The 26,371-nt window shown below is 55.0% G+C and overlaps 1 protein-coding gene and 1 long non-coding RNA gene across 4 annotated transcripts in view; one reads left to right on the forward strand and one right to left on the reverse strand.

Moving 5' to 3' along the window:
- Positions 1-314: 314 nt before the first annotated feature.
- Positions 315-24,694, reverse strand: LOC139046148 (uncharacterized). The gene is made up of 5 exons (XR_011505756.1): positions 24,345-24,694; positions 22,177-22,277; positions 13,596-13,709; positions 5,554-5,778; positions 315-1,308 (listed from the first exon to the last, which is right to left on the reverse strand). It is a non-coding gene; the product is annotated as an uncharacterized lncRNA (long non-coding RNA).
- The window catches only part of CAMK2A (calcium/calmodulin dependent protein kinase II alpha), a 60,098-nt gene continuing 36,282 nt past the window's right edge, over positions 2,556-26,371 (forward strand). The window contains exons 1-3 of one of the 3 annotated variants that reach the window (XM_014852628.3): positions 2,556-2,815; positions 17,690-17,784; positions 24,364-24,423. In XM_014852628.3, the coding sequence (XP_014708114.1) occupies positions 2,754-2,815; positions 17,690-17,784; positions 24,364-24,423 (217 nt within the window). In that variant the 5' untranslated portion in view covers positions 2,556-2,753. The remainder of the gene's footprint in view (positions 2,816-17,689; positions 17,785-24,363; positions 24,424-26,371) is intronic. The other 2 variants (XM_014852627.3, XM_070517195.1) reach the window with 2 other exon arrangements.

A 26,371-nucleotide genomic window follows, 5' to 3' on the forward strand; every position in this document is an offset into this window, starting at 1 on the left:
CTCCAGGCACATTTGCCCTTTACTTTACTTGTTGATTTCTAAAGCAGAGTTATCTTGGCACCTGATGAGCTGGACGCCTTGTGACCCCTACCCCTCTAGCCCCAGTCCTTTGTTCCACAGGCATTGCTGCAAACCAGGCCTGGGCAAGGTGATGTTCAAACCACAAGCTCAACTCCAGTGGGGACTCAGAGAATGGCACCCCAGAGTGCTGAAACCTGAAGATGGTGGTGTGTGCTTCCAAAATTCAGAGAGTGATGGGGAGGAGGAAGGACTTTGAGTCCCTTAATAATAATAATTGAGCATTTACAGTGTGTCAGCTACTGTGCTCATTTCATTTAATCCTTGGGACAGCCCTGGAGGTAGGGAATATTATTAAGTCTATTTTGCAGATGAAGAAACCGAGGCACAGAGATGTTAGGATACTCATCCAAAATCACACAGCCTGTAGGTCGTGGGGGCACTCTAACCACTGCGCAACACTGCCTCTTCTCTCCCCCGGGGCAGTGACTGAGGTGGCCTCAGTGGTCACTAAGCTCTCACATGTGGAAGCCGTCCCCTCCTGGGGACAAGCTAGAGGGTCTGGGGCAGGGAGGTGGCGGGGAAGCCCTTCCTCCACTTCCCAGCATACACTTCTAGCCTCTAGCGGTATTCTTTGCCCTGCCGGCTGCCCACTAGCTGTGCAGCCCCCGAGGACGGGCCTCTCTTCTCTGCCTCTGAATTGCAACGTTGGCGGCAGAAGCGGGAAGCATATTGTGCACAGAAACAAAACTGAGTGGTTTTTCCTTTTTCCGAAGGTGGTAATGGTGCAATTAGTGGCTAAGCCATTACCCCCTCCCTTGCTCGCCTCCCCCCCCCTTTCCCTCTGCCTCCCTCCCATTTCTCTCCTGGGAAGAAGTGGCTGCATCGGAGATCCAACCCGTCATCCTTTCCCACCCCCGACTCCCAGGCAGAGGGGCAGAGTTGCAAGGGGGACCCAGATGTCACACCGGTCCTGAACCTGGGGTAGTAAGGCAGGGACCTGCTGGGGTTGGGAATTACCAACAAGCAGACAAGGTATCCAGAAATGAGGCGACCAGTAAGGCAATTGGGAGGTTCAGAAGGGGTGGGCTAGAATCCCGAGGGTTTGCATCCTAGATCCTTTGATCTGATCTGTGCCTGTTGTGGGCTACTGCTGGCGTGAGGCCTCAGCCTGGTGGGCTGTGAGACGAGCTTGAGCGGATGGGTGGAGGTGAAGGGTCTGAGATTCTAAGTCCAGGCTGGAGCGATAGGGGTGGTCATGGTCCTGCTTTAGACCTTCCTTTTTGCCTTCTAGAAATGAAAAAGAGGGCTCGTGTTTACATACTTCCCAAAGGCCTCCACAGCCCTTAGCCCACTCCATCCTCGCAGCCTTCCTCTGCAGTGGTAGCTTTGTTCTGTTTGGTAGAAAAGGAGCTGGAGGCTCAGAGAAGGACAGTGACTTTCCTAGGGTCACACAGCTAATAAATGTCAGAGCTGGAATCGAACTCAGATCCTTAAACTCCAGTCCTTTTCCATCTTAACCCCCCAGCCTTGGGATGAGATCTTGGGGCTGTAGATATGGCTGCTGCCCTGAAGAGTTGAAGTTGGCAGGAAAAGTGTCCACAAAATTTTGGAATGAGGATTTCAGGGCAGGTCCACGGCCACTCCCCTCCATGCCAGGCCACACTTCCCTCCCCACAGCCTCCTCCGCCTCTTTCACCTTGACTCGAAGCACAAGCAGAAACTGGGACATGAGCCCCAGGAGACCAGATTTCCATGGTCCCTCTGGAGGCCTGGGGTGGGGGAGAGGTTGCAAAGAGGCTTCAGGAGCAGACCAACTGTCATGACCATGAGGGGTAGGGGTGAGCAGGCAGCCAGGGCTGTTCCCTCCAGAATCCTGGTGTCTTCTCTGCACTTCTCGCCCAAGCTGGAGTGCCAGTGTGATGGACAAGGTGGCAAAGAGCAGAGAGGGCAAGAGCAAAATAAGACAGACAGAGGCAGAGGCAAAAGAAAAAAAAATATAGAGGGGAGCAGAGAGACAGGTACAGTGATCTACTCAGAGAGAGGGATCTCCATGAATTAGCTATCAACCGATAGCTGTAAACCTTAGAACCCAGCTGTTGCCAGGGCAACGGGGCAATACCTGTCTCCCCAGAGGAGATGAAGTTGCCAGGGTAACTGCATCCTGTCTTTCCTGGGGACCATCCTGGAATGTGGCACCCACTGACTGTTACCATGGCAACTGCCTTTTTGCCCCACTTAATCCCATCCTGTCTGCTACAAGGGCCCCACAGTTGGAGATGGGGGAGGTGGGAAGAGAGAAGATCACTTGTGGACCAAGTTTGTTCTCTTCGCCTCCTCCAGCCCCGCCCTTGGGCCATCACCTCGGGGGAGCTGGGGCCACCCACCCTCGGACCCACAGAGGCCTGCAGTATTGTGTGCAGTAGGGCCAGGGCGTCCCGGAGCAGGTTTCACAGTGGAAGGCAGGCAGGTGTTGGGGAGGCAGTTACCGGGGCAACGGGAACAGGGCGTTTCGGAGGTGGTTGCCATGGGGACCTGGATGCTGACGAAGGCTCGCGAGGCTGTGAGCAGCCACAGTGCCCTGCTCAGAAGCCCTGGGCTCGTCAGTCAAGCCGGTTCTCAGTTCGCACTCGGCAGCAGGGGTAGGCGAGTGGCCCCTAGTTCCGGGAGCAGAGCAGCAGCGCCCCAGTCCTGGTCCTCCAGCCCCGAGCCTCGCCTGCCCTCCCAGCGCCAGGATGGCCACCATCACCTGCACACGCTTCACGGAAGAGTACCAGCTCTTTGAGGAACTGGGAAAGTGAGTTGCACCTCAGAGAGTCCTGGAGGGTGCAGGGGGTCAGCGTCATGGGCGGAGGGTGTGCACCTGCCGTGCTTCCTGTGCACACACAGGGAGGAAGGCTGCGTGTGCTTGGGGGCACTTGCATGTGCAGGGTGCCCAGAGCCGGGCATGGGCATGTTTGCGGGTGCACCAATGTGCCAAGGCCAGCCAGGCATGTGTGTCTAGGGGTGAAGTGTTGACAGTGCATGTCAGTGCGTGCGCGCACACACACACAAATGCACATCACCTGGGCACACACAGATTCTTAGAAACTCAGGGTTAAAAAGGGATCCTCCCAATCAACTGAGTCGAAGGCTGGACTCCCCTGTCGAGTTTCTCTTGAGGTGGCCATCTGGCCTCAACTTGGATATCTCTGATAACAGAGAGTTCCCTACCTCCCAGATAGTCCTTCCTGACTCCAGACACCTGCAGTCGCTGTGCAGAGTGGCGGACTTCTCCCTGTAAACACATCCCTCCCCTCCTTCCTCCTCCCAGCTCCTCTGGAAGTGAGGGCATCAGTACAGCAGGGGTTAATAACTGAGCGACGACCGAGGAGGCTTCCTGGGCATTTGGAGGAGGGGAGGGGCAATCGGGCTAGTTGGAGGGGACACTGCTGTTGCAGAGGCTAGTGGCGCGAGGGTGCCCCAGCTCTGGTCCCTGGGCCAAGTTGTCCAGCCCCAGAGCTCATTTTCTACCTCCGATGACTAGTGTGGAGAGAAGAGTGGGAGGATGGGGGGAGAGGGGAGCCCCTTGGGGTAGCCCAGTAGGCTGTGGCGTGTCAGGGAAGCGTTCCTGGATGTCCCCAGCTAGGTTGGCGGAGGATCTGGGATGGGTCCAGGGTAGGGTGCAGTTTGGGGCAGAGTTTGCCCTGTGGGCAGAGCAGCTCCAATGCCCTGGGTGGTCTCTGCTGTAGCAGCAGGAGTGCGGGGGAGACGGGCCCTGTAAGCAGGGACGTGCTGGTGTGAGGTCTGGCTGTGCACACACAAGTGTGCATTTTAATGTGTATTGTTGTATAAGGACTGACTCGGGTACACTGTGTGCACTGAAAGGGTGTGCGAGTGTTCATGTGTGTGCGCCAGGAGGAGATGCTGGCGTGTGTTTCATGTGTCAGTCCTGAAAATGCGAGTGTGCCCTGCAAGGGTGCCTGTGTGTGAGTGGCATAAGGGGTGCTGTTGGCTGATTTGCATGGGAGTGAAGGTGTGAACATGCATCACTGTGTGTGCACATGTGTGGCAGGTCAGAGCTGTGTGCACATCAGCAGGCAAATGTGTGTGAGGTCTGGGCGTGTGCAAATATATGTCTGTGTAAGGATGCAAACATATGTGCGTGGGACTTCGGCACAGTGGTGTCCCTGTGAGGTCTGGATGTGCACATCCTTGTGAGGACTAGGGGGCGTGCACACAGGAAGGTTTACGTGTGTGCATGTGGGGCCTGGGCCCACAGGCTCGGGTGGGAGTGTGGGTGTTGTAGGCATGTGGAGCTCATGCTGGTGTCTGCCTATGCGTGGGAGGTGGGCCTGTGGCCGTGTACAAGTAGGCTGCCTGCACACACACATACACGCACACACGCTTACACACCAGGCTATCCTGACACCTACAGGCACATGCCAGCTCCCTTGTACAGACACACATCCATGTGCAGACATGTGCTCACTCTTGTCTGCAGACTTCCTGTCTTTCTGAGTGTGTTTTTGTGCTGGGGGCAGGGGGGTAGCAGGAACAAAATGTTTAGGGCTGCTCTGGAGGATGGGCTGTCTGCTAAACTTGTGCAGAGCCCCCATCTCAGCTGGTTTCCAGTGCCCCCTGGAATCCAAGGATGCCCTGATTAGCTGGGAGCTGCCTTTCGGGATGCAACCCAGGCTGGGTTCTGGGAAGACTGCATCACAGAGTGTGTGCCGAGGAGTTGAGATGTGACTCAGGCCCTCAAAGTGAAAATAAAAGTGATATTTTGCCCCAAGAAGAGATGGATATCATGAGGACGGGTGCTGTGGGGGCGACTTGGCAGAGAAAGCCTTCATGAGCCGTCTCAGTCACAGTGGCTGCCAGGGCGCCTGGAGGGACCCGGGCAGGGGCAGAATTCCAGGGGATAGGGAGCCCTGTTGTGGCCACGGCAGGAACACCAGGGGTGGCAGGCATGGCCAGTCCTTGTCTGATCAGTTCTGGCCCTCTTCCCTCCAGAACCACTGGTGCTCTTAACCTTTTTTAGGTCACATATTCCTCCAGGAATCTGATGAAAGGCTAAGTCTGCATTGCCCAGAGAAATGCACAAACCTACGAAATGTTGCCTGTAACGTCAGGAGCTTGCAGGGCATGGGAAGGCTATGGATGGGCCTTAGGTTAAGGATGCTTGGACTGGAAAAAAGGGGATGAGGCTCCACACCTCTGAGTGGCCAGGGTACCACTGAGGATGGGGAGCACAGCATGGCAGCTACAGTCCAAGCGCCCAGTGGAACAGGTAGGGGCAGCACCCAGCGGAGGGCACAGGTTCTGGACCTCATCACCCATAGCTTTGTGATACTGGGCAGCTATGGCGCCTCTTCCGCCACCTATAATCTGGAGATAAAAAGGCCTGTGAGGGTGAAATGAGATGGTATGCGTGAACACACAGTGACAAGCTTGGCACACAGTGGGTCTTCAACAAGAGATGGCTGCGGGATCATTGTTGCCCCCAAAGGCTGGGCAGACTGGAGCTGGGGCTGGCGGCTGCCACAGGTTTACCTTTTGCCTGGAGTTTGCCTGGCTGCAGGAAGGAGCTGACCAAGCCTTGCACCTCCTGGGCTGTCAGGGATTCAACAGCTCCTCTTCTGTCAGGAGAGGCAACCAAGATGCCTGAGGGCCCATCCTTCCATTGGTGACCCGCCATGCCTGCCGGCTAGGACGCCGCAGTCACCACCGAGAAGCTGAGCTCCCTTCAGATCACTGGCAGAAGCAGCTGGGTTGGCCCTGCAAGGGGACATAGGAGCCTTTGGACCTCCTGCAGGCCCTGGGCTGCCCAGCGGGGGAGGAGGGCATGTGCCTCTCCAGGGCTCCCTGGCGACCTGCCCAGTGAGCCTGGCTCGTGACTGCAGGCCTTCGAGGAGCCTGGGGTAGAGCTAGCTAGGGATGCAAAAGGTGCCACCCCTCTCCCGCCTAGTGGGCAGCCGGCTGGATGGCCAGGGCTTTGGGGGCCTCTTGATGCTGCTGGACAAAGGAGCCACTGCAGCATATGCTCCAGATAAGCCAGGAACTTGATTCCAGGTCCCCTAGAGGGTTGAGGTGGGGCTGCCTCTGGGGACCCAGAGACTAGCTCACTCCCTCCTCTCTTGACCCGAATCCTCCTTCCTCCCAGGGGACCGGGGGACGGGAGAAATGAAAGCCCAGACCTCAGAGGCAGAGCAGCTTGTTCGGAGGTGGGATGCAGCAACGCCAGCCCCAGGGTCAGGGTGGGCCTGGGCAGTGGGGCCAGAGCTCCTGGCAGACCAGGGTCAGGGGAAGGGGTCAGGTTCCAGGAGGTGGAGAAGGAGGACACCTCCTCCAGCCTTGGACACTCTCAGAGCTTTGAGTCCTGCTCCCAGGAAAGGTTAGAGAGGCAGAGGGTTGCCCTGAAGCCTGTGTAATCACTGGGCTGTGCAGAAAAGGAGATTTTACTGGAGAGAGGAAGAGGGAGGGAGCGAGAGAGACTGGAGAGAGTGCAACCCACTCTTTCTCTCTAGAAACAGGCATCTGAAATTGACTCTAGGGCAGTGTTGGGGCTAGGGGAGGGTCCCAGGGGCCAGCAAGGTTGGCAGAGACAGGGGAAAGAGCTGGCCCCGGAGCCCCCCACCCTCTCTTACCTCCATGTATTTGTATCATGGCCTGGGCTTGAGCTGGACTGATCAGTGGGGGACACTGGGGCCCAGAGGTAGCTCCCTGCAGTGGGGGGGTCCAGGGTCCCGGGTGCTTAGGTTCCTTCTTGGATGCAAGCTCTAACATCTGCAAAATGTGTTTAGCAATCCCGCCCTTCCCTGGCAGAGCTGTTAGGGGGATCAGTGGTGTAAGACTGGAGAGAGAGATGTTGGACATTGATGCACCACCCAGAGCCGACGGCTGTGCTTTTACTTTGCTTCTCATAACCTCTCACATTCACAGCACTTTGGGACCAGCAGGCGCTTCTCCATCCATTAGCTCATCTCTGAGGGAGGCAGAGGGCTTATTCCTCCATCTTACAGATGAGCAGACTGAGGCTTGAGGAGGTGGAATGACTGGCTCAGGAGGCTGGTGACAGCCTTTGCACCTGTATGGTCTCCAGCACCCTGCATATGGGTGGAAGTTTGAGGAGGGGGACCACTCCTGGTGCTGTGTCTAGGGGACCCTGCTAGGGAAGAGGGGCAGTGGCCTTGTGGACGAGGGAACTCTGAGCTGTCGTTTACTTTCCAATCATGATTCTGCCTCTAATTTTCTGGGCCACCCTGGGTGAATCTCTTGTCTCTTGTATACCTCAACTTTGCATCTGTAAAATGGGGATCAGAATACCTCTGCAGGGGCTCGAATGACCCATTAGAGTTGCTTCCCTCTGTAGCCTCCCTCTGCGGAAGGCACACACGGGAAATTTCAGACTCTCACAACATCAGGACTGGAAGGACCATCGACCCTGTCTACTCATAGCATAGACAGTGAGCCACCAGCCAGGGAGAAATGGTTTGGCCAAGGCCACGGGGAGAGGCCATGGCAAAGCCAGGGTAGGGGACCACATGGTGTGCAGGGGCCAGAGGGCAAGGATGGGAAGTTGGGGTGCAGGTCCTCAAGGAGGGGTGGCACGGACAGGGGAGGGGACAGCCTTTCCTCCCTCCCCCTCTAAGCCATCAGAGCCGCAGGCACGCACATGTTCTGGTGCATGCCGCAGTCCTCCGCCCCCACGCAGCCGCCCCCACACAGGCTGAGCCACACTGACACTGTGCCGAGCCTTCCTCCCGCCTGCCTGCTTCCCTACACAAACATACAGTGACACTGCTGCCGGCACCCCTGCAGTCTGGGGCCCCGGCCTCTCTGTGGAGTGAGGGCAGAGCCTCGGGATGCGACGCCTGCGTTCTGTCGCTAGTGCACACACACAGGTGCATATGGATGTACACACACACTGGCTCCAACAGAGCATTGAGCAAAGTCTACCTCCCAGAGCAGCGAGAGCAAGATGGTGCTGGCTGGGCCTCTGGGCTCTGCTGTCTGTCTGTCTCTGTCTCCATCTCTCTCTGTCTCGGCCCTTCCCTCTCTTCCTTTCTCTATTTCTCCCTGGTCTCTGGCTCTGTTTCCCTCGCTCCCCTTCCCTCTCTTCGTGCAGGTCCTTTGCCATAGGCCACCCTCTCCTGCATGCATGTTGCCCGTGTCACATTCTCTTCTGAGCTTCTCCCTGGCACAGCAGGAAGCCTGCACCCCAGGCCAGCCTGGCGCAGCCCCCAGAGCATGTCACAACCTGCTGAGGCCAAGCCCAGGCACTCGAGGTCCTCGTGGGGCATGGCTGCCCACTCAGGCATCAGGTGGGGCTATAAGGCCAGTGGGATTTTCTGTGCTGGAGAAGAGTGCGGGCCTTGGTGTCTTGGGGCCATGTAAAAGGAGGAACTTGTCTGTGACCCTTGCATCCACTCAACAAGTATTTCCTGAGCACATACTCTGTTCCTGGCTCTGGGCTGAGCCCAGCAGGTGCCACATGCAAGACTTATGCAGTCTCCACCCTCTTGGGGCTCACGGTCTACTGGGAAGCGGACATTAATTAAATCACTTCAGAAATTATTTAAATGCAACTTTAGGGGCCATGAACACAAACAAGGAGCTATGAGCTGCAAAGAGACCTCAATTAGTTGGGGTGAGGGAGGGATCAGGGAAGGCTCCCCTGAGGAGGTGACATTGGGAAGCTGGAGGCCAAATAAGAGTTAATCAGAGGGAAGAGGGTGGAAGAGTGTTCCTCAAAGGGGGAACAGCACAGGCAGAGGCTCTGAGGTATGTATTTTGGTGGAGCATGTCAGCCCTGGGGGGATTGAGGGGGGTCCCACTTTTCTTAGGTCTGCTCAGCCTGCCCCCAGTTTTTAGATGCCTGGGATCTTGAAGGATTATTAAAAACCTGTAGATTGTCTAGAGAAGGGGGGCCAGGCAGGGTGGTGAAGTTCTGGAAGCCATACCAAGTGAGAGAGGGCCGAAGAGCTGGGGGACTTCAGCAGGAAGAAGAGACCCTCGGGGGCGTGCCCTCCCCTCTCATCTCCGCAGGAATGTCCTGATGCCCCAGAGCAGAGAGCGCACAGCCCTGCGTGGCCCTGGAGGGCAGAGCAGGGCCAGGTCTGCAGAGTGACAGGGAGGTAGATTCCAGCTCAACATCAGAAGACCTTTCTAGTGGTCAGAACTGCTCCTCCAGGTGGACGCGGCCTCAGGAGACAGTGAGCGCCCTGGTAGCAGAGAAATGTGCATTCATTTCCAGCCCTCGTCTCACCCCTGTGCCTCCATCTCCCTCCTGCCCCACATCCCTGACTTCGCCCAGTGAGATGCTTTGCTGCAAGCATGAAGTGGAAGATGGTTTAGGGGCCAGAATATCTTCAGTCTCACTAGAGTATCAGAGTGATATTCCCCTTATTCTCCCTTGTCTTATGGATGGGGAACTAAGGCCCAGAGAGGGCCAGTGTCTTACCTAAGATCACACAGCCAGTGACACATGAGAATTGGGCACTCCAGCCTCTTTCTAGTCCAGTGCTTGGCTCTCTTACCCCTTCGAGCCCCTCTCCGAACCTCTCAAACCCTTTAGAGTGTGCATGTGGACAAAGGCAGGCCAGGAGGCCATCTGAGGCTGGGGACAAAGCAGCTACTTGGCATTTCCTCTGCTTTGCCTGCTCTGGTCCTGCCTCTGAGCTCTGTGAGTATTTTTCTATTTTCCTTTTTGTAACCCATGCAAACCAAAACCGTGCAAGAAAACCCATGCACAGCCAAAACAAGGAACATGTTGGAATTTCTGTTGGTTCAATGTTCCCTGAAGCAAACAGAATCTTCTGGTTCCCAAGCCTTCTGTGTCCCCCGTGAGACTTCTGCTGGGTTGGCGTAATGCAGGCCTGTGGGGTGCAGGACGGCTCGAAGATGCCGTGTCCCTGCAGCATCTTTTGGAGTCTGGGCCTGGGCAGCTGCAGCTGGGGGTGGGAGGAGGCGAGATGTGTGGCTTCAGTAAGAGGTCCTAGGATTTTCTGGCTGTAAAATGCTGTCGTTTGTGAAGTTCTGGGCAGAGCTGCTGTGGTGAGCCGGGGAAAAGAGAGAGGAAGCCAAGCAAAGGAGGTCCTGAGTCCCCAGCCCCTATCTTCCCTGATCCCTTTGCCATTTGGGGACCTGTACAGCTGTGTTTTGTTTGTCTGTTCTTAAGAAAAGGCACTGCTGCTTACAAAGAAATAAATAATGAGAAAGAGAGGGCTTAAAAGAGACTGATCAACAGGTGATTTCACAGATGGGTAAACTGAGGCTCCAAAAGGGAAAGAGAGCTGCTTGAAGTACATAGAAGTGGGTGTTGTGGAAATGGGATATTCCTTTTGTTTCTGAACAAATCTGACCTCAGATTTTTAACTGTTTTGCGAATCTAGAGGCCCTCAGAGAATCTCATATGAGCCACAGCCACTCTCCCCACAAAAATGCATCCTCGCTCCAATGCACAGAATGTTGTGTGTTATTTCCCAAAGATCCCTCTGCACTAAAGCCCATCTGTGGACCTCAAGTTAGGGCCCCTCTGATCCGAGAGTGTGGGGTATTGGAAAGAGCAATGGACGATGAGTCAGGAGTCCTGGGTTCAGGGTCTTGGCCTCAGTTTCTTCATCTGTGGAATGGGGAGAGGGTAGGCCTCAATGTAAGATCTCACTGCGTGTTCCAGCTTCCGATGCAAACACACATGGCCCACATGTCGCTGGCCCCTCTGGTGGAGCTGCTCCAGTGGCTGACCCCAGCTCTGTCCCATCCCCCAGACATCCTAACCCCACCTGCTCTGGGTTCCATCTACGCCCCCAGGCCTTGCTCTGTGCTGATGATCTGATCAGCTAAGCTGGGCTGTGAGCTACTGACCACCAAGAGGTGCTGGATGCTAATCCTCTCACAGATAACAGCTCTGCATTTGAGCCAGAACTTTCTGAATCACCCTAGCTCATCTCAGAGAGAGAGAATGCTTCGCGATCTTAATGGAGAGTGGGGTGACTTTAGAGGGGACCCTGGACTTTGATTATAGGGTGCCTGTCACGTAGCATCTGTGCAAGATGGTGAATAGCTGAAAATTTGGGACTAGAATCCTGAAGAGAAGATGGTCTATGTAGAAGCAGATTTCAATCTTGGGTGATGGTCAGTGGCTTTCACCATTCGTTGTCACAGAATCCTTTGTGAAGCTGATGAGAAATATTTCTCCTCTGCCCAGAGCAATGCACAGACACAGAGTAATTTTATTAAAATTTTAGGTGTGTTGGTGAACACTCAGGACTTCCCCAGAGATTCCAGCTAATGGCCCGGTAGGGAGGATGTACGGGAAAGTGGTAAGAGAATGGGTGGAGAGAGAACAGGGAGCTGCTACGTTGTTGGGGGGGAAGATAAGGAAGTGAAAGCAGTGTCGGCGCGAGGGGAACACCAGGGAGAGTGCACCCACCCAGAAACGAAGGGAGGATGGGCCTCCATCTGGGTGTCAGTGGGGCCAAGTGCCACCTGGTGTGGGGCTGGGCAGGCAATGAGGCCCAATGAGGGCCGCAGGGACTGGGGAGCATTGGGTGGGCAGGCCTGGCACAGCTTTTCTTCTAGGGAGCCCGGGGGTGGGAACCAGATTGTGGTGGGTTCAAGGAGTGTGGGAGGTGGGAAGAGGAGGCGGTGGATGTCGGACACTTGTTCTGGAAGTTTGGCAGCAAAGGAGGGAGGAAGGAAGTGGCCCAGGTTGCTGGGTTGAGAGAAAGGTTCTTGGTTTTTAATTTTTAAAAATGTTTTGGGCAGGATGGTTGTTTATTTTTCCAGAACGAGGGAGACCTGGGTGTGTTTGAGGAAACACCCAATGAAGGGAAGACCCTAAAGATTATCAGGCCCCCCGACAATGAGACCACCAAGGTGTCTAGGTGGAGGGAGGGTTCAGTGACTGTGCTGTCTCCGGAAGGCCCCGTAAACAGTGTGTCTGTCTGCTGAGACCCACAGGCCTGCCTGGGCTCTGGGCGGCTCCGGGTGAAGGTGGAGGTTTCCTTTAGAGGAAGTCGGCAGTACCCAGTTTAGGGTAGCAGGAACCCCTCCCCATCCCAGGAGGAAGTGGGGCTGGGGCTCCTCATCTCCATCTTTCAAATGGGGAAACTGAGGCCCAGAGGGATAAGCAAGTGGGCAGCCAAGCTGGGTGAGTCCCCAGGTCTTTCAATCCCCATGTAACACTCTCAGTGCTGCACCTGGCTGCCATGGCAGCATTTTGGGGTGTCTCAGGCCAGAGAGGGTGGTAAGCCCCCTGTGGGCTGGCAGCCAGCAACTCCCAGGACACCTCGCCTGCCAGGCAGCCAGGAAGCAATTTCCCAGCATGGATCTTGCTTTTCAAGGCCCATTAGCACGTTCTCACATTCTCGGCCACGCTGACCCGCTCTCACAGTGCCCTCTCAATCTGTCTGTTGGGACGCTGGGCACAGCCTCGCCGTGGACTCACGCTCATGCCTGCACACACCCGGGGCAGCTGCTCTGCCCTGAGGAGCAGCCCCCTGCCCTCCTCGCCACGGGCCCCACACCTCTCCTGGCTTACTTCCTCCCCAGGCTTGCCAGACAAGGTCCATTTTGTTTCTGATGATGCCAGCTGTTCTCATCAGTTTATAGATGATGATGCCTATAAAAGGCGTTGTTTCTTGAGCATTTACTATACTCCAGGGACTGTGCTAAACCCTTTGCATACCTCATTATCTTGAATCTAACACTGAAGCCTTGAAACAAGTGCACAGGGTGGGTACTATTCTCATCTGCCTTTTACAGGTAAAGAAACAGGCTGCCTGAGGTTAACCTGCTAGTAAGGGACAGCACCACGGTTTGAACTCTGGTTGGTCTGGTTCAGGAGCTGCTGTTCTTATTCACGTGGAACTTCACTGTCCCATATGGTGATCACTAGCCACAGATAGCTATTTAAATGAAAGGAAATAAGAAATCCCGTTCTTCAGTCACACCAGCCACGTTTCAAGCGTTCCTTAGCCATCTGGGGCTAGTGGCTGCCACATTGGACAACACAGAATATTTCCACCATCACAGAAAGTTCTGTTGGACAGCGCCGGTGTAGAATATTAAAGGTGGGAGGGCCTCTGTGCTATTTATCCTCATCCCTGCCCCAACCTCCCTGTTGCGGATAAAGAAACTGAGGCCGACGTTGGGGCAGACCCCTGCTCGAGAACTTCCAGCAGGGCTGAGGGCTGAGAGTCCATCCCTTCAGTGTCTGTCTGTCTCACACACGCTCCTCCCTGCCCGCATTCTGTGACCTTCTCACTCACATGAGCACACTCTGCATCCAGGGTGACATAGTATGCTTTGTGGCAGCCAGAGCCTCATGGCATCACGTACACTAGGACAGTGATGGGGCTGCCGACACACACTTCTGGGCAGACGTGCCCCCTTGACCCCTTTGCACCCAGGAACACTTTCACAGGCACCCTCAGGACCCGCCTGGGGACATCCCTCGTCACACAGGGCCCTCACATGCAGGCCTCCTCCCTTCCCCTTGGGACCCCTGGTCACACCCTCCCACCTACCCTCCCCACCTTGGCCTCCTCCCCTCTCCCACCCTGTCCTGTTCCAAGTTCCTGCCCACCCACCTGCCGGCCACCTGCTCTGCTCCGGGCCGTGGGAGGAGTGGGCTGGCTCTTCTGTTTGCCAAGGCTCTGGGCTGTGGCCACTCGCTCATGCAGGAAGAGAGTGCAGAAATATGCCTTTTTTAAACAAAGGATAAAAAGAGGAAGTTAGGGCTGCAGGCTCGCTGCCCCTACTCTTATTTTTGCTGCAGCGTCTCCTCTGCCCCTCATCTCCCTGATCCCAGCACCATGGCAGGCAGGGGTGAGCCCTCCCACGTGTGGATGGAGACCTGAGGCTGCATAGGTGGAAAGAGGGGTTCCCTGGCCCCGGCCCTGCCCTCGCCCCATTTGATGCTCTATGTGCCTGGCACTGTGCCCAGTGTTTGCACGTGTCAGCTTGCTGAATCTCCCCAACACCCAGAAGGTAGATGCTATTATTGCTGCCATTTTACAGGAGGAAACAGAGAGGTGAAGTGCCAAGTTCAATATCACACAGTGAGTTGGGGGCGAGTCATGATCGGACCACAGGGCTTTGTGAGCCCAGAGCCCCTACTCTTGAGGGTCACACTCTCCTGCCTTTGAAGGAGTCAGAAGAACAAGTGCAGGTGACCTGGATTTCTTCACGGCCTCACCAGGAATATGCCTGCTCACTTGAGGCCTCAGTTTCCTGGTCTGTTCAGTGGGGGCTCATAATGCCCACTTCACAGAGTTGCAATGAGGGTCAAGAAGAAGCTTAATGGGGAATGTGCTTTTAAAGGGAGGACGTCTTCTGGGTATGTGAAAGGCTGGTGGCCTCTGGATCAGCAGCTCTAAACTGGTTTGTACAAACTCCTCTCTCTGAGCATCTGCTAAAAGCTATGCATCCTTGCCCCAGAAAAAAATGCACATACCCACACTCAGAGGCACAGGATGTCCTTGGGGAGCACAGGACCCCTACGGCCGCACCCCCCACATCCTGGCCCCCTACTTAGACCCTGGTATTTACACAAAAGCTTGGCGCTTTGTTCTGAGGAGGAAGTTCAGCGAGTGTGCCTTCTCTTGTTTACAGGCGTGGCTCTTAGGTCCTCGGGTCCTGGGCAGAGCCCGGGCTCACAGGGCCTGTGGAGCCTGATGCACAGAGCCCCGTGGGACGGCCTCATCAGTGCTGACTTCCAGGAGGCCGGGCTCTACAGGACTTCCCTGGAACACGGGCAGGGCAGTGCCGAGCAGGCTGGGACTGTGTGTTAAATGAAAATACGGATTTCCTTGGCCCACACCCAGAGGTTCTGGCTTGGTAGGTCGGGTGGGGCCTTGGAATATGTATTTTTAAATGATCCCCAAGGATCTTGAGGATTCTAAGGCAGCCAATTTGATGACCATTGATTTAAGGTCTTTACCCAGAATGGAATTTTGTTTCTCTAGTGGAGAAATTGCATCCCTCCCTCCCGCCATCCACCTCTGATTAATTGAGCTCCAGCTCAGGACCAAGCAGGGGCTAGCTGCTGGTAAGTGAGACAAGACGCAGCCCCTGCATTCAGGACCTGCGTGCCCCTCCTCTCCCTGGAGTTCTTAGAACCTTTCCCAGAAGCGGCCACTTCAAACATTCTCTCCCCTGGGGCCTTTGAGGATCGAGGCCTCCCTCAGGGCAAGGACATGAAGGTCTTGGGGTCCATCCCCTGCCAGGGTAGGGTGGGAGTGCTTCAAGAGACCATCACACCCCCTTCCTCAGATGCCTCTTCCTGTTCCTAACACCCCTCCCTGAACATCCTCTCCCTTGTCTCATTCCAGTCCCTCTCGCTGTTGCTGGCATCACCTCCTATTCCTGCAGGTGACATCTATGGAGGCCCGCAGGGGAGCAGGCATTGGGTACCCGGCATGGGGGTGTGGGGACAGAAATAAAGTCCTGGCCCTCAGGAACTCATTGCTGGGTGGGCAAGACAAACGGCCAAGCAACTACAGCCTGGGCTCGATGGGGAGGGACTACAGGGTGCTCTGGGGGCACAAACAAAAGACCCTCTGGCAGCGAGGCTCCTCAGGGAAGGTGGCCAGGCTCCTGCTGCTTTCCTCCATGGGAAGGACAGGCAGGGGCTGCACAGCCCAGGGAGAGTCCGTTGCTTTGCGAGACCATCCATTTGTCATGAATTCTGGCCTTCTCTGGCTTTCCTAAGAGGTCATATTTCCTGGTCTCTAGCCCCCCTCCCAGATCCTTCTTCCTCATCTTTCCACACAGTTCCCTACCCCTCTCTTCATATTGCCCAGACACGGAGCCCGTGACAATGTCCAGGGGCATGTGCATTGCGGGCAGCTGTGCCCATCTGCAGGCTTCCTCACTGCCTGCCAGGTCCTTCCCTGCTCCCATCAGCCTCATCTTTGTGGCCTGGACCTGCCCATGCACTTAGGAGGGGACATCAGAGTTTGGAGGGTGTGATGGGGTGAGGCCACGTCAGGAACCCGGACGTGCAGGCCAGGAGGTGGCAGATTCACTTGGTCGGGGAGAAGCCAGAAATCTGGGAGTGAAATATTTGAGTTCTAGCCTCAGCAATGCCTGGAACTAGCCACGTGACCTTGAGCAGTCTACACTGAGCTACGCCAATGCTCCAAGTCTGGAGCCCTACTCTAGCCTTAAGGAATCAGAATCTGCGTCTTAACAAGACACCAGAGTGATTCGCATGGATCTCAAAATTAGGGAAGCCTGCCCCGCAGACTTGCTTCTTGCGATTAGCCTATGGTTAGGGCAGTACTGGTAGTGACCGTGATCAGCATCCGGCCCCTTAGGGGCCTCCTCTGTGATAGGAAGGGGTTGGACCAGATGACCTTTGTGGTAGAAGGTACAACATGGCACCCAGATACCACATCTGGTTCTCAAAATAGTTTTGTTGGGCCCGATACTCTGTTTACTTTTTTTGGAATAAGTGCCAGTATTTAAAAGTTGGGAAATTTTGCATAAATATCCATATTTTCAGCTTTTCTTGAAAAATCAAACAATCCAGGAAATGGGCCACATTCCACGTGGCAACAATCAATGTCCCTTGCAAACAGTGATACTCACAGCCCTCACTCCCACTTCTCTTCCAACCACGAATACTTTGAGGGTAAAGTCCCAGGAACCTCTTAAAACATGTGAAAAGATGCTCAGCCTCCCTCTCAGTGTGAGAAACACAACTCAAATCTACCCCGAGTTGCCGTGTTCCACCTGTCTCAGTAGCAAAGATAAGAAAGTTTGGTAACACATCCTGTTAACAATGGCAGAGGAAATGGTCCCCTCACATGCTGTTGGGAAAGTAAGTTGGTACCATCTCTAAGATGGAAAATCCCTTATCATCTATCAAAATTAGCAAACAACATCCACCCTATGACCAAATACACCAGCTCTAGGCGTTTATCCACAGACACTTGCACGCATGGGAAACGTAATTCTCATGCACACGTAGATGGTTAGTCCGTGCAGCACTGTTTGTAATTGCTGTAGATTGGAACTAACCTGATTGCCCACTGATGGGGACTGGCTAGGTAAGTTATCGGACCACAGCTGTATGATCAAATGCCATAAAATGAGGAGCTCTTTGTGTTATAACATGGAAAGAGGATCTCCAAAATATTTGCCAAAAAAAGGAGGATGCAGAACAGCTCACAAAGTCCAGCACCATTTGTGTGGGGATACTGCCTGTGGAAAGATGCTCTGGTGACACTGGCTGTCTCCAGGGAAGGGACCTCGGAGACAGGGGTACAGGGATGGGAGGGGGGTCTTTTTGCTATCCACACTTTTGTATCTTTTGAACTTTGAATCATGTCAATGTGTTATCTACTCAAAGAATAAACAACTAAAAACTTTCAGGGACCTCAATTCTGCAATTCTAACACTACATGATTCTAATGTTTTTCAATTTGGTGAGCTAACTTATTACAACTCTGGAAAGCTCATCTCTCGTGTGGCCAAGCTCCTAATAATCCAGTACCTGTGGTCCTCTGGGTCTTGGGCCCTGCTCTTCTCTGGCTCGGGTCACAGCAGCCCCTATGAGCTCAAGCAGCCCTGGAGGAGGGCTCCCAGCTAGCATGGTGCAGCTGCATGGACGCCAGCGTCTCCTGGGGATGCAGCCCTTGGCCCCTTCTCACCTCCTTTGCCTTCTCTGTCCTCCCAGGGGAGCCTTCTCGGTGGTGCGCAGGTGTGTGAAGGTGCTGGCTGGCCAGGAGTATGCTGCCAAGATCATCAACACCAAGAAGCTTTCAGCCAGAGGTAAGTGGTGGATCCATGCTTGGCCCACCCTCTGGGGCTCTCCCTGCCTTCACTCCACCCTCTACCCCTTGGGTTAGAACCAAGGCCTGGGTCTGTCCCCTTGGTCAATGTCACATCCTTTGAGGGGCTTCCCTGACCCCCAAATTTGAGGCAGTCTCCCAGATTTTATCTCTCTCATTACTGTTTACTTTCTTTGTGGCTTTTCCCCAACCTAGACTTTTCCCATTTACTGACTAGACTCCTTGTTTATCATCCATTTTCTCTCTTCACTAAAAGCTCCAAGAGGGTGGGGATGGGTCCCATGCCCTGCATGTGCCCAGCACCTAGGACAGCGCCCAACATCCGCGGGGCTCGGCCAGTGCCCAGTGAGCTCCAGGGCACTCTGCTTCAACCACTCCAGGACAGTGCCTCCCAAACCTGTCCTCACACTGGAATCCCCTGGAGAGTTTCAAACACTCCTGACGCCTGGGTCCCGACCCCAGAAGTTATGATTTAGTTTGTCTGGGGCATGACTTGGGTTTTAGAAAAGATCCCAGGTTAATTCTAATTTGAAAGTGGTCCTAGACCAACAGCATCAGCATCACCAGGAGGTTGTTATAAATGCAAATTCTTGATTCCAGACTTAAGGAATCAGAATCTGTATTTTAACAAGACGCCCGGGTGGTTCATGTGGACATTAAAACTTGGGAAGCCTGCCCAGGAGCTTGCTTCTTGCCCTTAGCCTGTGGTTAGGGCAGTAATGGTGGTGACCATGGCGAGAGTGTTGGGGAGAATTATCTTCAAAGAGGCAATCGCCGCTCTGAACCATGTCTAAGCGTGTTGGGGACCCCCTGAGGTGGAGGGAATTCTGCTGGGTGAGGCAGGTGTCCGTGCTGGTTGTGCAGCCCATGGCTTGTGCAGCCTGGGAGATGTGGTGTGAGGGGCTGGTATGGTGCGCAGGTGTTGACCTGGCAGAAGCCTCAGCTGTGTCTGGGCCGGGGCCTGGCAGGTATGGGGTTCACCGAGGCTGGTACAGGATGTTCATGCTGTCCCCCACAGGCCTCCCCATGGGCCCCTTGTTGGACCGCATGTTACTGCCTTTCATCTCTCTGGCTCAGTGTGGCTTGAAGCCTAGCACTTTCTCCTAGTTACTGGACTCCCTGTAGTCAGGCCAGTGTCCCGCAGGGAGAGAGGCCGGGGATGGGGGGCTTCCCTGAAGGCCCAGAGCCCGTGATGGCACACAGTCAACATGAAAGCTGGGGTGGACAGGCAAAGCCTGTGGAAGGTCCAGAGCCAGAGCCAGGGGTGGGGAGCCAGGGCAGGTAGGAGTGCTGCCTCATGTCCAGATGCCAGACTGGCCTTGCCATAGCTGTGTGGCTAGTGGCAGTTTGGTGCCCTCTCTGTGCTTTATGTCTCTAGTGATCAAGGAAGATACCCAATCCCTGAGATACAGTGGGGGCAGGACTAGAACTATGACTTGGGGTGATAGGTTGAGATAGCCCCCAAACGAGAGAGGGTCAGGAATCAGGTCCTCCCTGGATGCCGGAAATCTTGAGCTGGTTCACCACACTCTCAGAGCCACATCTACACACACGCGCGTGCACACACACACACACTGACAGAAAGAGACAGATGTGGATGGGAGAGAATGGAAGGGGCGTTGCCTCTTTTCTGGAAGATGACTAAGCATTCCTGGGCAGTGTAGACTCTGGGCTGTGCCAGGCAGTAACTGCCAAGCCCACTCTCTTTGGCGATTTGTTGAGCCTTTGACCTCCTGGGAGGAAGGTGGCCCAGGCCAAGGCGAGTATGCAGGGTGGCCGGGAGGTCCTCAGGGGAACCTTCTCAAAGAAGCCCACCAACCGCCCACGCTCTCCCCGCAGTGGGGGAGGAGGAGCACAGCTTCTTTTAGGGTTTCTTTGCCACTCATGGCGCCTGGGGTGGGGAGTGGTGTGAGGCTGAATATTTGGCAACAAGCTCTAAACGTCTCCTGCTGGCACTCCTTGTGACTTCAGCAGTTCCCGGCGGGGGGGCGGGGGGGGGAGGGCGTGCCCACCCGGGGTGTCCGTCCAGCCCCCCAGGGAGCTGTGACTTCCCCTTCCCCACCCAGGCCAGCCTCTTCTGTAGAGTGGTTCCCAAACCCAGCAGATATTTTTTGTATGTATTGTTAAACTAGTCTTTTCAATAATATGCTCATAGAATAAACAGTTCTAAGAAGCCATAAAGACATGAAATGAAATGTAAACATTTCGCCCATCCCAATGCCTGCCAAATCATCTAGGGACCCTTAGAAAAATGCAGCTCAGTGCCACCCCTGAGGGTGGGATTCAGCAGGTGAGGCCCAAGCTCCTGCATTTAAACATTCCTGTCAGCAGGGAGCACGGCAGTACGGCTCAATGCTAAGTCCCCACCGGCTCTGCTTGCTTCCCAGCCTAGCCTCCCAGAGCCCACAGAAAGAATCCATTACAGGCCGGCCCAGTGGTGCAGGGGTTAAGTTCCCACGCTCCGCTTTGGCAGCCCGGGGTTCGCTGGTTCGGATCCCAGGTGTGGACCTACAGTTATCATGCCATGCTGTGGCAGGCGTCCCATGTATAAAGTAGAGGAAGATGGGCGTGGATGTTAGCTCAGGGCCAATCTCCCTCAAAAAAAAAAAAAAAGAGAGAGAGAATTCATTAGCATTGTAGGGCATGCTGGGCACTGGGCGTGTGGATGAAGTTGGTGCAGCCAGAGGGCTTGGCTCATTTACGGCCCCCCTCCACAGGCCCTACTGTCCACCCCAGCGCCAGGGGGTCACTTCCTCCACTCCCTGGTGACCAGTCCCCATGGTGTGGGCTCATTCAGGTGCCCCTGAGCTTCTGGTCCACATGAGGGAGCCTGTGAGGAGGCAATGAGGCACCTCTTCCCTGTCTTTCTCATCTTCCTCCCCACCCCGCCCGGCACTCTTGGTCCTCGAGATTATTTCTCCACCTCCCAGGAGCCTGATCGAGGCCCTGTAGAGGGAGGGGCATTTCCTGTTCCAGGACAGAGATCTCTTTTCTCCCCTGGTTCCTGTGCCTCCAGCCAGCATCCCGCTGCCCGCCTGCCTGCTGGAGCCCACCCCCTCTGCAAGCAGAGCCCCCCAGGCTGCCTGGTTTCACTCTCCCGTGCTCTGCTCTGTCCCTCTCTACCATGCTGGCACTGTCTGGCCCCAGGAACCTCACCCCCAGTCTGCTGAGCTCTGGGCAGGGCTGGCTCCCTTAATCCCAAGACCCTGGAGCCTGCCCCCAGGACTGGAAAAGGTTGACAGGGTATCACAGCGGGCACTGGGGCAGTCTTCCAGGTACCCGGGGAAGAAGGCTGAAGACTAGCTTCCCTCCGACCTCTTACTGTTGTGGGACTCTACTGAGATGGAAGGATTGATTTATCAATCAACTAATTATCAGAATGGGAGGCACATAGTGTAGTAATTATGAACATGGGTTGAAATCCCAGCTCTGTCACTTCTTAGCTATGGGAACTTAGGGAAGCTGCTCGAGTGACTCTAGGCCCAAGGAACATGTAAGTGACCAACAGACAAGGTCTTGCTCTCACTGCACCTCTTTTCTATGGAGGGAAATTGAAAAGAACAGTAAACACACAAATAAGCTGGGTAAGTTCAGGTAGCAATGACTGTTATAAAGAAAATAAGACAAGGTAATGGGGAAGTGATGGGGCAAGAGGGACCCTCAGTAAAGGCAGCCAGGGAAGCTCTCTGAGGAGGTGACATTGTGCTGGCATCTGCTTGAGGAGAAGGAGGCAGCCATGAGAAGACCCAGGAGAAGTGCGTTTGAGGCAGAGGGTGCAGCAAGTGCAAAGGCCCTGAGGTGAGAAGGGGCTTGATGCACCTGAGGCCAGAAAGGGGGCCAATGCTGCTGGAGCTTCAAGGCCAAGAAGAAGCAGGACCCAGCAGGGTCTTGCTCCCCGTGGCAAGGAGTTTGGATTGTATCTTAGTACTTTGGGAAGCTGTGGGAGAGTTGGAAGCCAGGGAGCGGGCAGGGCTAAATTATATTTTAATAAGAGGTCCTTGGCTGCCGAGCATTGTTGGTCAGGGCAGGGGTCAGGGGGAGCATCCGGGGTGGTTCCTCAGGGCCCTGAGTTCTAGGAAGACTTGACCACCTGATGAGCAATTTTGATAAAGGGACTGCTCCTTCTCCCTGGGCCTGTTTCCCCATCTACATAACGGAGCAAGGCCTCAGAGGTCAAGAGCAATGTGGTCCCCACATTTCTTGAGGTTCCCTGTATATTAGAAAATGGAAACATTTCAAACAGAGTTACAAAAATTATCGTATAAAACATCTATGTTTACACTGAATGCTTTTAGCACTGAAATTTGCAATGCCATGTATTGTCCTTCACACAAGACTATTGCGAGATTTACAGAAACGATTAATTCCTCACCTTTCCAGCAATGAGGTCTGGCAACCAGGTATAGATCCGAACTTGGGTGACCAGTGCTTCCTTCTTTCAATGCTGTCCATGCAACTCTGCTCCTAGGTGACCTCACGTGGGGAAAACACCAGAATTCTAGGTTAGGTCCCTCCGCATGAATGTGTAGCCTGGGCCAGAAGGCTCCCAGCCCCCTCTGACAGGCCCCACATTGACCTGCCTGATTTCTGGCTCTGCTGGGGATGGGTGGGGTCGGGGACAGGGCATGGAGCCTGGGGGGTGTCCCTCCTTCCTCAGCCCACTGAGGGCCTCCGCCAGCCCTTGGGGGGGTTCCCCCTCCTTTGCCTGGGAGTCAGCCTTCCCCTACCCTGGAGGATATAGAAGGAGGCAGGGAGGGAGGGGGACCCAGGAGGATGCCCCCCAACCCTGAGCCGGGCTCCCTTCCCCTAACCTGCAGCTGCCTTCAGCTGGGGAGTTGAGCGTACACCCCACGGAAACAGGATTGGCCTTAATTGCTTTGCTGATGGAAAAGCCACATTGCAGTATCGATCTTGGCTTGCGCAGCCATTGAGGATGACCGGCGATTGCTGCCATGGAGGGGGCCGGGGGAAGGCGAGCTGGCTGCCTGGGGACAGGGGCTGGGACTTTCTACATCCTCCTCGCCCTCCCTGGTGCCTGCCTGCTCTGGAGGGGCCATTCAGAGACCGGGGTTCTAGTGAGTTCTCTCCTGTGGGCCTTGATTTTCCCACTCAGGAATTGGGGGCAGGTGGAGGTGGTGGTGGTGACTCAGGGCGTGGAGAACACTGTAACCCCTGGAGTCTGGCTGCCTGGGGACAAAGAGGGGCTCCACTGCCCACCACTGGCACGACTTTGGGCCAGCTGCTTAACCTCTCTGAACCTCTGTCTCCTCCTCTGTAAAGCCAGAACAGTGATAGCACCTCCCTCAAAGGCTTGTCATGAGGCCTTGAAATGTATGAAAGCGCTCTGCACACCACCTGAAACATAGTGAATATTCTACGTTTCATACTGGCTGCTTTTTTTTTTTTTTTTACTGTTTTGTTTTTAAAATTAGGCATTAAGCACCGAATTGTGAGAAAAGCACCAAAAAGGGAATTAAGAAATGCATAAAATAGGGACAGTGGTGGCCGTAGCCCAGGGTTGCTGGAAGACTGAATGGGGTCACAGCTATGGTTGCTCCCAGCCGCCTCAGATGCAGAGGCCACAGGTGGCAGGTCCTGAGCAAGGCTTCTCTCCCAAGTGGGTGGGGGATCCAGGGGATTTGGACGAAAGTCCTGGAAAGCAGGGATGAGAGCTCCGGGGAAGCCCCGAGGCTGCCACATACGAGTTCTACCCTGCAGATTCTTTGGGGCTCTCTGTGTCCTCGTCCCGGAGTCCTCTGCAAGGGAGGTGGCTCTGTGAATTAATGCAGCTCTTCTTCTTCTCCCTTAGACAGATTTGTTCATTCGATCATTTGTTCTTTCATTCAGTTATTTCTTGAGCACCCACTCTGTGCCAGGCATTTGGGTAGATGGCAGGGTGCAACAGAGGCTGAGTCCTTGCCCTCAAGGCTAGAGATACCCATGAGGCAGCGCGCAACGTGCTGACCAGGGGCCCTGAGATGGCAGAGGAGGGGCCCCTACCAGGCTGGCAGTCAGGGCAGGCTGCCAGGAGAGGGCAACATCTAAGGATGGGTAGGAGTGAATGATGGCCAGGAGATGGATGGGAGGTTGAAGGAGAGTGTTCCAAGCTGAGAGAACCATGTGTGCGAAGGCCTGAAGTGGAAGGGCTGAGCAGGATGTGCCAGGAGAAGAGAAATTCAGTAGTTAGTGTGGCTGGAGTGCCGCGTGAGGGCAGGGCTGTAGGAAGGGCAGCAAAGGCCAGCCTGGGGGCGGCTCCAGGCTGCATGGCCCCTGGGGCTTATTACAGGAAGGGGCTCATGGATGCTCCTTGTCTGAGAGCCCTGGAAACCGAGGCCCAGAGAGGGGAGGGGACTTCTGAGTACTGCACCCAGGCCTCTCCCTCTGCAGCTGCATCCCGCTGCCTTCCTGGAAGACCAGGAGGCCCTGCCCGAAAGGCAAGCTTTTCCAGGATGCAGGGGCTGCCCCGGGAGGTGAGATCCTGAGGGCTGTGAGGAGGGAGCGACGGAGTGGGTGCAGGTTTCTGCCTCACCTGGGACTCACCTGGGCATCTGTGTTTCAGACCATCAGAAGCTGGAGCGCGAAGCCCGCATCTGCCGCCTGCTGAAGCACCCCAACATTGGTGAGCCACAGGGGACGAGTGAGGGTGCGGGGTGGGGCCAGGCCGGCTCCCCCTCCCTGCATGGTGGGTGTTGGGGGGGTGGTGCAACTGCTCTCTTCTCCAGGGATGGTGGAAATAGAACTGGGAAAGGGGGTGTCTTTAGTGGTTTCCACATTCCTCAGAGACCATCTTGGTTGGGGGGAAGGTGAGGAAGGGGCCCTTCCTCCCAGCCCACGCTGCCAGCAGCCTCCTTCAGAAAAGCTGTTTCAGGAAAACTCCAAAGCTCTGAGAGAGACGAAAATAGGCCAAGCTTGGCCTTGACCGGCGCAGTCCACTCCCCAAACCCACCCCTATGCTGAGTCAGCCTGGCACCGTGGCCCTGCCCACCTGCCTAGAACAGTGACCCTCAAGCTGGGAAGTGACCTCTGCCCCAGGAGTAGAATGAGCACAGATTGCATGGAGAGGCTGGGCCCAGAACAGGTGGGGATGGGCATGGAATAATATGCCACTGCCTGACCTCCCCTTCCCCACCCCTGCACAAATGGCAGGTTGTGTCCCTGCCTGTCAGGGTTCTGAGTCATGGGAGGAGGAAGCACAGATTCTAGATATAGTTCTGTCGGGAAATGGCTGTGTGACCTTGGGTAGGAGCGCTACCCTCTCTGAGCCACTTTCCCCCATCTTCATAAGGAGAGGGTTGTCTGGACTACCTGGGCATCTTGCTAACAGGTAGATTCTGGCTCAGTGGGTCTGGGTGGGGCCTGAGACTTTGCATATCTAATATGCTCTGAGGCGATGCCAAGGCTGTTGCTTCACAGACCACACTTTGAGGAGCAAGGTCTAGGTGGTCTCGAAGGAATATTCCAACTCTGACCGCCACTGCGCCTTCTCCCTGGGGAGAGAAGCATCTCTCTGTGCCCAGGGCCCCAAGGGTTAACTCTCCTGCTAGAGAGAAGCATCTCCATCTGCTATTTATACCCAGAAGGCACCTCCCCTTCCCTGTGCCTGGGAAGGGAACAGAGCTGCACAAACAGCAGCCCAAGGCTCCAGGGCCAGAATCAGAGAAGGGACAGCAAGGGGGCTGGTGGGGAACAACCCTGATTGGACCCTGGTCCTCGACAGTGTGGCCTTGGGCTGTTCCTGCCCCCTCCAGGCCTCCAACTCCCCAGCTGTACGATGGAGAAGGCTGTGAGTGATCGGTGACTGTAGAGCCCCATGGTTCTTAGAAAGGCTGTCAGCTCTGGAGGAAGGAAACAGGGAGTGTGTGCGTTTGTGTGTTGCTACACAATTGCAGCTGTCTCAGGTCAAGGCTGCCTCCTCCCCTCTGTGCCCGCTTCTCCCTCCCATTCCTAGCTATAATGGGGAGCAGTAAGTTACAGGCTCTGGAGCTAATAGGCTGCAGCTCAAATCCTGGGTTTGCTGCTTAATTGCTATGTGGCCCTGGACATGTCACTTAACCAGGCTGAAGCTCAGATTTCTCCTCTGGAAAACGGAAATGATACCTACCTCATAATAGGACTGTAATGAATAAATAAAGCATAGCACAGTGACAGTCCCGAGGGAAGTGCTTTATTGTCGTTAAGCTGCCCTCCTTTTCCCCAGTCTACATCTTCCCGCAGAACAACCTTGCCTGAAGACTTTCTGAAACTCCATACAATCCTTTCTGAATAACATCCTTTCTGAAACTCCACACAATTCTCATTCCTCTGAGCCATCGAGAGTTTTGGCCAGCAGTTTGGGGTGCTATATAGAACATCGTGGCTCAGAGAATGGAGTTTGCAGTCAGACACACCTGGGTTGAAATCCCAGCTCTGCCGTAGACTAGGTGTTTGCGCTTGGCTGGCTATGGACCTCTCTGAGCCTTGGTAGCCCCCTCTGTAAAATGGGGATGATCATGGCACCCACCTTCTAGAACTGTTGGAAGGGTTAATTAAGATATTCCAAGTAAAGCGCTTAGCACAAGACTGACCCA

Source organism: Equus asinus, chromosome 9 (genome assembly GCF_041296235.1).
Source record: "Equus asinus isolate D_3611 breed Donkey chromosome 9, EquAss-T2T_v2, whole genome shotgun sequence".
Lineage (NCBI taxonomy): Eukaryota > Metazoa > Chordata > Mammalia > Perissodactyla > Equidae > Equus > Equus asinus.